Below are 13,349 nucleotides of genomic sequence, written 5' to 3'. Positions count from 1 at the left end.
GGCTCGCATTCGTCCCTTGAAGTTGGGAACCACAGAAAACCAACTTCAGCCGACCACCACTGTGGGGTTCGAACCCGGATCCTCGCAGCGCGAGTCCGTCACTATAACCACTCGACCACCACAGCGGCTCGATTCCCCGCAGGGGCAGTTGAATTTTCTCTCTTTCCGAAATATATCTTCGCAACAGCCAGTTGTTAAAACCTTCGCATCTTGTATTATTGCAGTAGAACCTCTCGATAACGGACACACATTGAACCAAAATTTTATCCACAGGAGTGTCCGCTAATGGGGAGGTACAATATACAATGGAACCTCGATTATACGACTAAGACTTTCATATTGATACGACGTTTGACGTCGGTCGCAATTGGTGTATATGTTACTGTAAAAGTGATACACCGGTGGATATGCATAATCAGACCAATCATCTCGATAAAAAAGTTTTAGAAATAATTAATACATTGATAACTTAAATTTCACCACATTTATCGCTTTCACCGACGATTACGCCTAAATCCCAAATAATGTTGGACAGTGATAAATATAGAAAAATTTATATATACAACCTTTCTTCTCTTCATTAAACCAATTAAATATTTTTATCCTTACATAATACACGCAATGCACATATTTCGCAATAAAACTTGAAATAAGTGTAAAGAAGATAATATTACCTGTGTCGTAATGTTGTCTTTCTCTTTACACGTGCCAATAAAACAAAGCCAACATTATCATTCGAATTCACCATCCTGGACCATAGTTATGTTCAGTTAATAAAGTAATAAATTGACGATTTATCATATTTAGCAACATGGGCTTGGGATAAAACATAATCTTAGTTCAATAGGATAAATTCTCGGACCGAGATTTGGAGACCAAAAAATTAATAAATTATAGTTTGCTAGATTTTAATGTCCGCTACCGAGAGTGACCGAAAACCAAGAGAGAGAAATACATTAAAGCCCTATTCCACGGGGATCAGAAAATTGTCCGTCCCACTGTACAGCCTTAGTGAATTTCAGATTAACGGACGTTGTTGATATATGATGGAAAATTGTCTTGTAGTTTCCAGGCGAATTTAAGGTATCTGCAATACGTGGAAGCACTGCATGGTTGTGATTGAGCTAAATCATGTTGAAATGTTTCGTTTGATGAGTAGATAAGAGATCAAATTCGCCAAATACTGATACAAACACCACAACAGACAAATTTCCCGGCGAGGTGGCTGAAAAAACGACGCCCATAAAAAACAATGGAATAACATAGTTGGGATAAATTGAAAGAAGAGAGAGAACTATCCATACGTAAATAAGACAACCATATTTTTTTTATGGGCAGTGTATTCTATGTTATTACATATTTTCGAGATGTATGCTACGGGGTGGGGGTTGCTGTATTTCAGCTATACATATCCACACATATACATCCATCCATCCACGTATATACATATTTTTTATTCGTGGTAATCCTGCTATACAGTGGTGTTGTGCCCCTACCGGGCAAAGTGGAATTATCCCCTCCCATCAACATTCAAACCTATGTTTTCAAGCCGGAACATCTTATCCAATTAATTGCTACTTGCAGAAAAGAAACAATATGGATGTGAAATATAACTGTAAAATACAGCAACTCCCCCCCCCTCCCTAGTAAAAGCATATACCTCGAAAATATGTAATAACAGTATATTCCGCCCATAAAAAAAAGGTTATGGTTGTCTTATCTACCTTCGGGCGTATCGAAAAAGATGTCGCAGATCAGTCATCCGGCTGTTGGTTGTGGACAGAGTACGGTGTGATGAAGGCGGATGGCTTGGGATGTTTTTGGTCTCTTGCTCAATGGCGAGGTGCCGGCGGGCGATCCGCTCGTGGTCCTAGGCCGCCGGCCGGGGTTTCCGGAGGCTTTAGGGGTGTGATTGCCAAGGAAGCGGTGGGGGTCGCGGCGGGGTTGGTTCCTGTGGTTTACAAGCCGTGGATGCCTGCCGGGCCCGGACATCAAGAGAATTTTTCCAGCCTGGCCCAGCCACCAGGTAATCTGTTTCAGAGCGGGGGCCATGTTTGATGTTAGTGTTTGCGGTCCTCTTGCGTGGGTCGGACGTCCGGTGGCAATGCCGGCCGGCGTTCGACCTGTGGTCTTGGTGGCTGACGGGGCTTCTTTTTTTTTTTTCCAGCATGACCCAGCCCCAAGGTAGCTTGCTTAAATCCCCACAAGGGACAGCGGGACCATGTTTGGTGTTTGCATAGCTCAAGCCTTATGTGGTAGCAAGAGTACGCGTACAAAGTTATAGTTGTTATTCAAGAGTTCACGGCTGGTATTCACGAGTTTACAACTGACATTCACGAGTTTACAGCTGACATTCACGAGTTTACAGCTGACATTCACGAGTTTACAACCGGCATTCAAGGTCTTTGACATATTCCATCAAGGGACAAGTCGCATTCAAGAGATTTTACAGCTTTGATTTTACAGCTTTCATTCAAGAGATTTTACAGCTTTCATTTAAGTAATTTCACAGCTTTCATTCAAGAGATTTTACAGCTTTCATTCAAGAGATTTTACAGCTTTCATTCAAGAGATTTTACAGCTTTCATTCAAGAGATTTTACAGCTTTCATTCAAGAGATTTTACAGCTTTCATTCAAGAGATTTTACAGCTTTCATTCAAAAGATACATAAGTTGCATGCAAGAGTGCCCAGTTGGCTAGCGAAAGTTCTCGGCTGACGTTAGACGTTCACAGAGGAAGTTGGGAGTTCACAACGAACATTAAGAGTCCACAGCTGATATTTATTCCACAGCTGAGTTTAAAAGTGCACGGCGCTGACATTCAAGAAATAATTACTACGCGAAGTTCACATGCGGTATCCAAGACATGAACAACACGTAAGAGAGGCTATGGTGATCCGAATTTACTGTATATGGGAAATTGCTGATTGTCGGTAAAATAATTTCCGACCAATCTGCAAACGGTCAAAATTTGCGAACAATGATAAAAAAAAGAGAAAATTTCAAAACATCGGGAAATAAATTTAAAAAAAAATGGTATTCGAATTCAAATCCTTATAGTGTAAGAAAATATTTCATAATGTAAAATATATATTTCGTTAACGTAAAAATATACAGGGTGCATAGCAAAGAGGGGGTCTGGTATTGGCGAACCGTTCGTCTTAGAGGTACACTTAAAGTTAGAAAAAAAGTTCACAAATAACGTGTAGTACTCAGATATGTGATTCGTGTTTCAAGAAGTTGTATAGTTTTTAAATAAAAAAAAATTAACTATTTATACAGTCTCCCGTGTGTCCCAAACCCCAGTTAGAAAGTTGTTACCCTGTCTCTCCTGACCCCCCCCCCCCAAAAAAAAATTTATATATAAAAACATGTTCGAATTCGAGAAAGTTGGGAAAAAACCGCTCTAAATGCGGAAAAAATATTTCACCCGCATTTAACGCTGTTTTTTTTGTCAACTTTTCCGAATTCGAATACGTCACTTAGAAATGCGGATTTTTTTTTTTTGGAATCAGGAGAGACAGGGCAATAACTTTCTAATTGGGTTTATACACGTGGACTATAGAAATATATATATTTTTTCTATAACTATAGAACCCCTTGAAACATGAATGACATATCTGAGTACTACACGTTATTTGGATATTTTTCAGATTGGAAGTATACCTATAGGATTAACGGTTCATCAGTAAAATGTCCGTCTGTTATGCACCCTGTTTATGTAGTTGTAGTTACAAATCAATTCTACAATTTCAGTGAAGATAGGACTCAACGACCCTGAACCCCCCCCCCCCTCCCGTTCCGGTGTCTATAAGAAATCTGAATTATTAATCTATGAGAGATCTGAAAAGTGTAAATCTAAAGTTCAGGACATTTATAAAGAAGTCCTGGTTTCCAAAACGATGACAATACTTTGACCTTTGAAAACCAAACACACCCCGCTTCCTATGTCATTGAGATATCGAAGCGTTCCCGGAGGATGGGTGTGTCTGGAAATTTTATTAAATATCTTCAGAATAATAAATAAAAATATCTCATATAGATTGCACATAAAATCAATGTTCGTCAATGGACGTATCATAATATTCGGAGGGAGAAATTAAAAATCAACTATAAAATCTACATCATAATCTTCCGAAAGTTTTTGATTCCATCCGAAGATGAACATTCTAGCGTCGATGCGCTCTAAACAGCGTCCCTTGACACTGTGGTCACAGCTTTGTTGAGGTACATTCTTGAAGAGTCCGTTGGTTCGTAAAATTTCACCGAGATAGTGGATGATCCTGGAGTACACGGGACAGAAATCCTGTAATACTTGTGGTATACAAGACGGGTATAAATCGGGGGGGGGGGGGGTAAAGACGGGGATGGCAATACTGAAAAATATCTTGTCATCACCGTATTCTCAGAGGAAATGATTTCCCACACTTATGATGTGAAAGGAAATCAACAGGAACGTGTTAATGATGACAGAAATGTTCCAGCAATTCAAGCCATTGCGTGAATGGCTTCGTCATGTTCTCGTTAGTAAAAAAGCCGCGTTACGAAATAATGCGATGACTGTTGTATTTATATATACTCTATCAAAATATTGTAGATCTCTTGAGAGAATACAATGTTTATTCATTATTATTATTATTATTATTATTTTATGTACAATAATATACGAGAGCTAATTAAGTAGACCATGCTGAAAGTATCTTTTGAAAATGCGCATGTTCGCGCGTAATTTTGTTCATGCCGTGAATACAAGCCGATTGATACCATTTTTAATCACGTCGGTAGTGTGTACGTTTCGTGTATTGTGATGGAAATGTCTAGAGGAATTAACTTCTTGTGACGACAGGTATTCATCGACGGAATTATAGATACTATGGCTCTAATGTCATGAGTTATGACAAAGATCGTAAACGGGTGAAACTGTTCAAGAAAGGCCGGCAGATTGTGTAAATCATTGTGTCTATCTTCGTCGGCTTTTATAGACGGCCAGCCTGGTGTGGAACCAGGATGATGTGACAGGAGGGGTGAATATTGTGTAAGTTCGTTTGATCGTCCCGTATTTTATGGGACACATTTTAACAAATATTCTTAGGTTCTTAGGAGGGGCGTTTGTACCGATCGCACCCTTCTGAATACGCACCTGAGCGAAGGCAGGTAAATGGAGCTTGTAATGGAGCAAAGGCAGCTTCAGCTGCAAATGGAACAGAGCCAGGCGATTTTAGATTTGAATGGAGGGAAGGCAGATATCTTCAGCTGCGAACAGAGCGGAAGCAGATATCTTCATCTGTAAATGCAGTGGAGTTAGGCATCTTCATCTGTAAATGCAGTGGAGTTAGGCATCTTCATCTGTAAATGCAGTGGAGTCAGGCATCTTCATCTGTGAATGAAGATAATGCAGGTTCGTTTCATCCTTCAGCTGTGAATGAAGATAATGCAGGTTCGTTTCATTCTTCAGCTGCGGATGGGGAGAAGGCAGGAGGATCCAGGGCGATGTGTCGGGGAAGTGACTTATTGTGAAGGTGCTTCAGCTCATCCCGTATTTATATGGACAGACAAATTTTCTCCATATTATTCGGATCTTGGGAAGGGCGATCGCTCCTATCACTCCTCTGTAGATACGCACTTGCGGCCAGTCCCATGACTAATTCACTTTCTTCCGGACGTCCATTGAAACAGTTTTCTTAAGAACCTTGCCATCACTGCATCACTCGTGATATTCGGACCATACGTACCATACACCCTTTGATGAACCTTTGCAGTTATCACATTTCTTGCGGTCAAGAAGCTACTGCTCTATCTTCATACACTACTGAGTCGGTTCAGAACTTCATTTGTGTCCGAAGGAAGCCGGAGGACACCGTGAATATGAAAAATTACTGGATGTTTAAAAAAATTATTGCCAAATGGTCATTGATTAAAATAGCACTCGTAAAATGTAAAAATATTCAATTAAAATAGTAGTTTTTAAGTTGTTTTTAATCAATATTTGATCTTTTCAGGTACGGAAAATGCATATAAGGAATTGAGGGACAATCTCACACACTCACCGCCAAGATGTTCGAAGGCATAGTTGCCCATTTGCTGAATAAGTATCTAGGAAAATACATCGATGATCTTGACACAGAACAGCTCAATGTGGGCATATTCAGTGGTAAGTGTCGTACGCGAAGCCAGTTTTCAATACTGTTCATTTCAAAGATGCAATGATTTCTGTCTGTTGAATATTTTTAGGTCACTCATCATTTCGCCTGGAGGTACCACTGTGTGACAAGAGGTGCATATCGATGTTTGAGTGTATAATGTTTGTGAATAATGTGTAATTCTCTATCATGGAAAATAGGATAAAATGAAGAAGAATCAAGTAAAATTCTAATAGATTTTAAATGCAAAATTTGTTGTTTTTAGCTCTTGAGATCATATACGTAGAAACACTGATATTCGACACCCTTGTCCACCAGTGATGGTCTCCAGAGGCGTATTTATGGTTTTGACGATTGCGGGCTACACGAATTTTGCCGCCGTTCTCACATTCTAGTCTAATTTTCTAGTCTATTCTTTCTTCGAATTCGCCATCCTGTGCGCACCCCGCAAGTACACCTGTATCTCTAATTCACTCTTCTGGTCACCCTCATGCTCACACACTTTCTAAGTCACTCTTTTGGCCATTCACATGCTTGCACGCTCTCTAGGTCACTCATTGACCTGATCCCTCATCCTAGAAATGCTTGCCTGCACCAATTTACTCGCTTGCTTTTGGAAATTTTAACCCGATCTCATTTTTATGAGACCTCCTGGAATGTAAGGTGTGAAATTCTTGAAAATGCGACTTATCCTAGAATGAAAGCTGCAAAAGCTCTCACATGCGACTAAATCGCTGATTGAAAACTGTGAAAGCAACTTCTTTTCCAATGAAAGCTGTGAAACCTGCAAAAAATTTTCCGTTATGGTCCTTTATTATTTTTCTAGTCTATAAGTGGGTCCATTCCACTCGTGCTTGGATTTTGCTAACTGTGACTTGCTGAGCTCTCGAAAAAGCAAAAGTAAAGAAAGCTCGTGAGCTTAGACTTTTGTCAAGTAGGTCAAAGAAATTTCTGTTGAACCTCCCAATTCATGCGGCCACGCAGAACCTCATCAGTTGGCTTTTGCTTGACTTTCCATCATCACGTTCTCGCTAGTCAGGATCCGGACTGGCATTTGAAATGGTGTAGGCGTAGACCAAACGAGCACAGACAAACATCAGTTTAGAATATTCTGTTTAGATACGAGCCTGGCAAGCACGAGTGGTGTGAACCCACATTCAAAAAACACAATACTTAGATAGATATGCAAAGGAATAATTGCAATCACTTTTTTTTATCTGTCATTAGGGGTTGTGCATCTCACTGACCTACACCTAAAGCCTGAAGCATTGGTAAGTAACCTAACAGTTTCGCTACCAAATTATTTCACACGGTTTTATGTTCAAAGTGTTATTCGAAAACATTAAAAGTGACTTTAAAAAGTCTGCATGAGTCACACTGACCTTCAGACTTGATGACCACTGCTCATTTTGCCCAAAGCGACAGCAAAACCGTGATTATAATACGACATCAACCGTTCCAAAATAGTATATTTTTCTGCTGTGTTTTTCAACTAAGGCTTTTTCAGAGTCATGAAAATCTTAGTGGACACCCATTGGGTAAAGTAATCGAGATTAATGTTCCAAAATTCATGGCTTGGATATGATTTGTGGCTGGAGAAGATGATTAGTGCCATTCGATTTGGTGCAGTCCGTCTAGAAATTTTGACTTAAACATCACTTTATCGAAATCGTGATTCTCTAGTCAGTTTCAGCTCAAAGATTCTATGCTCGATCCACTTGTAAGCTTATCAGTGTAGCAGGTATTCCATGTTTTAAGGTTCTCTTTTGTCTGATCTATCAGATAATAATCATTTAAAAAACCGCTCACGCACATCACGTCCCAAGGTCGCATGCGCAAGGACGCTCTCGTCCTTATTTCATTTTGGGATCAGAAAAAACGTAAATTCCTTACCTCTTGAACCATACTATCGTATACCCATTTTTGTCAATTTTAAGATATTATTGTAGTATTCTTGCAGTTCTCATCCTGTAGTTCAAGGCCATATAGTATTGTATTTTAGTTAAAATAATTTTGCATTAAAATTTGGTAACATGCAACATGATACTTTAAGAGAAATTGATAAAATAATGCGATAAAAATTATACTGTTTTCTCTTCATACTGTAAAAAATCACTCAAATGGACATAATACGATAGCATGGTTCTGAGGTAAAGAATTGTATATGAATTTTCGATCAACTCTCGAACAAAAGATCTGATTCATCCTCAGCTACTTAGGATATGGGTGCGCAAATTCCTAGGGTTGCTGGCCATATTTCGGCCAAATATAACTTCGACCAGGAGTAACTTAGACGGCTATGTGAAAGCTGAATCTCTTCTTCGCGCGGGCAGTAAACCCGTATTACAGGGCCGTATGAAAACTGAATTGCTTTTTCCAGTGTAGTGTCAACACTTTCTATAGCACAAAGTCTCCGCGCGATGCTCGTGACGTCACTGAAGTTGTCCGTTTCACCTATTGGATGTACTGTAAAAAAGGTAAAGATTTCGCATACGTCGGACTGCTATATCCAATGGCTACAGGTGAAATTGTCGACTTCGGCAACGTAAAAGCTTCGCGCGGAGGCTTTCTGCTATAGAAGATGTTGGTAGCGCAGAAGACGAACAACTTCTTCAAGATTGCAAAAAAAATCTGAAAAATTTCTTCGGAGAATCATGAATCATTTCATCAAAAAAGTATGAATGACTTCTTCGCGAACTGTACAAAATCTGAATAACTTTCTCTAGTGCTATTTTATCCGCTGAATTATTTCTTCGATGGTCGCGTAAAAGCTGAGTAACCTCTACGAAAGTCTGCAAAAATTTCAATAGCTTCGAGAGATGTGCGTGAAAGCTGAATCTTTTCTTTTTCGCGGGTCACACTCAGCAATTTCATCGAGGGTCGGTAAAGACTTAATAACACCTTCGAGTGTTGTACAAGGTGTGAATAACCTTTTGCAGGGCCTCATATAAAAGCTGGATTACTTCGAGGGTCATGTGAAAGCTGATTAACATCCTCCAGAGCCGAATAAAATCCCAATACGTTTTCGAGGGTAGTGTAAGTACAGAGTTATTGACAACTTTTATTATTATATGCGTGAAACTGGCTACATATGTAGAGATGCTGATTTTTTTTGGAAGAAAAAATTCATCTCTGCTCCACGGGGACTACTCGAACCCCAGTCTCATTCATTTCTGTACATAATTATTTACTCAAGAGTCGCGTAACAGCTGAATAACCTTTTTGGGAGAGGGTTGTACAAGACATGAATAACTTATTTGTGGGTCTCGTGAAAGATGAAAAACTTCTTCGAGGATCCCATGAAAACCGAATTCCTTCTTGGAAGCTGCTCCCCCCCCCCCCCCATGAAAGTCGAATTTCTTCGAGAGCCGTATGAAATCAGAATTACTTCTTTAGAAGTCGTGTTAAAGCTGAATAATCTCTTCCGGGATCGAACCCTTTGAAGCTCAGGCATTTTAGAGAACCATAGAAAAAAAATGCATACAGGAGTGGGCCCTCTATTATTTATTTATTTATACAATAATGTTGGCCGAGTCCAAAACATGGGTGACAGAAGAAAAGTTTTACATTTTTCCGAAATATAAATGGCGTGGGTGAATCAACGACAGTGGAGGGGAGTGAGTTCCAGTTAGAAATGGTATGCGGAAAGAAGTTAAATTTAAAGCAGTCGGTGGAAGCGGAGGATAGGGTTTATCTTAAGTGGGAAGATCAAGTCTGCTAGAGATGTATGTTGGCTTAGAGATAATGCCGGCGGTATCGAAATTTAAATGTCCATGGAGCATTTTAAAAAAAGCATTATTAATCGAGAAAAAAGTACTTAATCGTAAGTACTTAATTAAGTTCGCGTTTAAGTTCAGAGACAGTCACATAGGAGGACCAACTGTTGTAGATAAAGCGGGCGGATTTATTTTGTATTGATTCCAGCTTCTCGATATTGCTAGCAGTGTAGGGGTCTCAAATTTCGGAGGCATGGGAGAGGACTGGAAAAATATAGGTTTAATAACAGAGGAGTCTAACATCGCGAGTGGAGTGTTTGAAGTTGCGGCGAAGGAAAAAGTGTTTATTGAAGACATTTTTGGTAGATATAATCGATGTGTTTATTCCATAGCAGGTCTGCTGAAATGATAACACCGAGTTATTTATATTGAGAAACCTGGGATATGGAGGAATAATTGATAGAGTATGGAAATTCGAAAGGTGAGAGTTTACGTGAAATTCTCAAGAGAACCGTTTTAGAGATGTTGGAAGGCATTTGCCATGTGGAGCACCATTGGGAGATGGAATTGAGATTGCGTTGGAGAAGTTCTTGGTCTGACCCGTGATTTATGGCACGGTAGATTACGCAATCGTCAGCAAAAAGTCTAGTGGTACAGTTGAGGGTCAAGGAGGTCGTTAACAAATACTAAGAATAAAAATGAGGAAATTACTGATCCCTGCGGGGTCCCAGAATCTACGGTGGCCGATGGAGAGTTGTGGTCTTTGAAGTGTAATAATATACTTCGGTACAACGAAATTTCGTTATAAAGGAATCCCAGATCTCTGCAATGTTCTTATGTAAACTTATCTGGAGTGTTCGTTAAAACAAGATTTTCGCTATAACGGTATTTGTTAAAGCGGAATTCGACTGTATTTATTTTTCACTTACAATGAGAATGCCTTCTCCGACTTGGTTTCGCGTGTCTCATCAAGGCCGGATTGAGTGAAGTCAATATTTAGGACTTACGTTCCTCCCTGTTGCTACATTTATTTATCCTTACAGTAAATTCAGTGAATTTATGCTTTCTTCTTATATACGGTGTCCTCTGAACTCATGAGCCAAACTTTAAGGGGAGGTAAAATACACATAAATAAACATTTTTTTTGTTTGGCAATGTGGGGTCGGAAATGAAAAGTGTTGGCGGAAAAACACGAAATGCTGAGGAATGCTCTTGAACAGAAAGAAGTTGGTCACCCCTGTTCTATATAATGGAATTACGCTATATTTAAATAAAGAAATTATGATATATTTTAAATAATAAAATTGTGATGAATGAAAAGCTCTTTATTTGCATTAATAATTACAATAAGTGCTCAAATGTACCACCACCAACGTCGATACAGGCTTTGCAGTGTCTAACAGGGGATTGGCGGACTCTTTCGAAAATGTCAGGTGTTTCACGAGCAGTTGCAGCAGTGACTGAAAGTTTTGCAATGAGGTCCACATCAGAGTTTTTCCGCCAACACTTTTCATTTCGGACCCTCACATTGCTATTCAAAAAATTCTTCTTTTATGTGTATTTTACCTTTTTCTTAAAGTTTGGACGATGAGTCCAAGGACCCTGTATAGCTCTAAAATGCGATTTCACAATAAAAGATAGGTTACTAATTCTATTGAATCTGCTAACGATTGTCAACACTGACTATTTTATCCATGATTTGAGCTGAATCCAGTTCTCATAATCTCTTACATTGAAGTTTAACTGAAGTTTGCATAGAAGAAGGATATTCAGTTACTGAAAAGATGATTAAATAACGGATATAGAAGGTCTTCCATTGTGCAACAAATAATACCCTTTGGCTATTTATTGCTAGTATATATTTTCAGTCATCAGTTCGAACAACGTCTTACCTTGACCCTGTCCAGTGCGTATTTTCTTCAGCCGTGGAAATGGACCAAGTTCATTGCAATGTGATGGGCGTAGCTCATATTATTATTGTTATCATTATTATTATCATCTTGTTGAAAAAGGGGGGGGGGGTTTAAGGTTGCTTTAATAACCTCAGTTGAGAAGTCTACTGCGTATTTATATGCTCGCGTTTTTGCAGTCATTGGGAATGGAAAATATAATTGGGGATTTCCCACTGCCTAGACCTGTATGCAAGGTGTATTTATTCATGGAGCAAGTTATCTTCCTTCACCTTCATGAAGTGAAGGAAGGGTTTTTCCACACGGTCGTGGCTATTGAGCCGTCGAGAACTTGTGTTCGTTCGAGTGAATGGGTGGGGACCAGTATTTATTGACCTCGATTATGTTTCGAAAACAATGATTAGACGTGTCACACAAGTCGATATCTGAAATATCGTTTTTGGAAATATCGCATAAATCAAATGTCTGTCGGGGATCGGTTTTTCTTTGCTGAAATTAAATGTCTTGGAGCGGTTCAGGGCAGTGTTTTTCGGTCCGTGGGAATTTTCTACCTGTCCGCGACACGTTTCGTTCAATTTACATAGCCACTGTGTGCATAATTTTGGATATAATTTAAATATTGTACTGTCTTCAAATATTAGCTTTCGTTTCTGTCTTAGCAGTCAGCAAGTCTGCAAACCATTTCACTCCTGCATTAATTTTTTTTTTCCGGTACGCTAATAATTTCTATCATTTATTTTGATCATATTTATTTATTTCTTGCCGGTAGCAAATTATTTATACTATTTGTTTTGATCCTACTTATTCACTTTTTGCCAGTCCGCAAAATAATTTCTATTATTTTTTTGATTCAATCTAATTTTTTTTCCGGCCCGTAAATTACTTCTACTATTTGCTTTGATCCTGTTTATTTATTTTTTGTCGGTCCGTAAATTCTAATATTGATTATGACCCTATTTTTGTTGGCAGTCTGCTAAATATTTCTGCTATTCGTTTTTGGCCTTATTCTTTTGCCTGTCCACAAAAAACTATTTCTATAATTTTTTTGATTCAAGCTAATTTTTTTTCTCGTACGTAAATTATATATTTCTATCATTATTTTTTATCTTATTTAATTATTTTTTTCTGGTATTCTCTTCTTTATTTATACTATTTGTTTTATCCTGTTTATTTATTTTTGTCAGTACGCAAATTACTTCTAATATTTATTTTGATCCTATTTTCCTTGCCAATCCTTGATTGCCAGTAAGGGCCATTTGGCTCCTTGGTAATTTTTTTCTCCCCTTTTTTCTGTATTCCTCATTTCTGACTAATAAAGTATCGTATAAATAAAAATAAATTACTAATTAGTACTTCTGATATTCGTTTTTTGCTGGTCCGCAAATTATTTCTATGATTTTTTTTATCCTATGTAATTTTATTTCTGGTCCGAAAATTATTTCTACTATGTATTTGTTTTGATCCTATTTATTTTCTTTTCCAATCCGCAAATTGCTTCTATTATGTATTTTGATCCTGTTTATTTACCTTTTTGCCGGTCCGCAAATTATTTACATTATTTGTTTAGATTCTACTTATTTACT

The 13,349-nt window shown here is 38.5% G+C and overlaps 1 protein-coding gene across 1 annotated transcript in view; it reads left to right on the top strand.

Moving 5' to 3' along the window:
• Positions 1–13,349, top strand: part of LOC149079122 (intermembrane lipid transfer protein VPS13A-like) — a 180,890-nt gene that overhangs the window by 17,265 nt on the left and 150,276 nt on the right. The window contains exons 2-3 of the mRNA XM_089239993.1: positions 6,000–6,151; positions 7,368–7,411. Coding sequence (XP_089096119.1) covers positions 6,055–6,151; positions 7,368–7,411 — 141 coding nt within the window. The 5' untranslated portion in view covers positions 6,000–6,054. The remainder of the gene's footprint in view (positions 1–5,999; positions 6,152–7,367; positions 7,412–13,349) is intronic.

This window comes from Pholcus phalangioides, unplaced genomic scaffold (assembly GCF_987345545.1).
Source record: "Pholcus phalangioides strain wild (caught in Gottingen) unplaced genomic scaffold, Ppha-v1.0 ptg000012l_1, whole genome shotgun sequence".
Classification (NCBI taxonomy): Eukaryota; Metazoa; Arthropoda; class Arachnida; order Araneae; family Pholcidae; genus Pholcus; species Pholcus phalangioides.
Note: the sequence above shows the minus strand (reverse complement) of the source record. Positions and strands in the feature narration are given on the sequence as shown.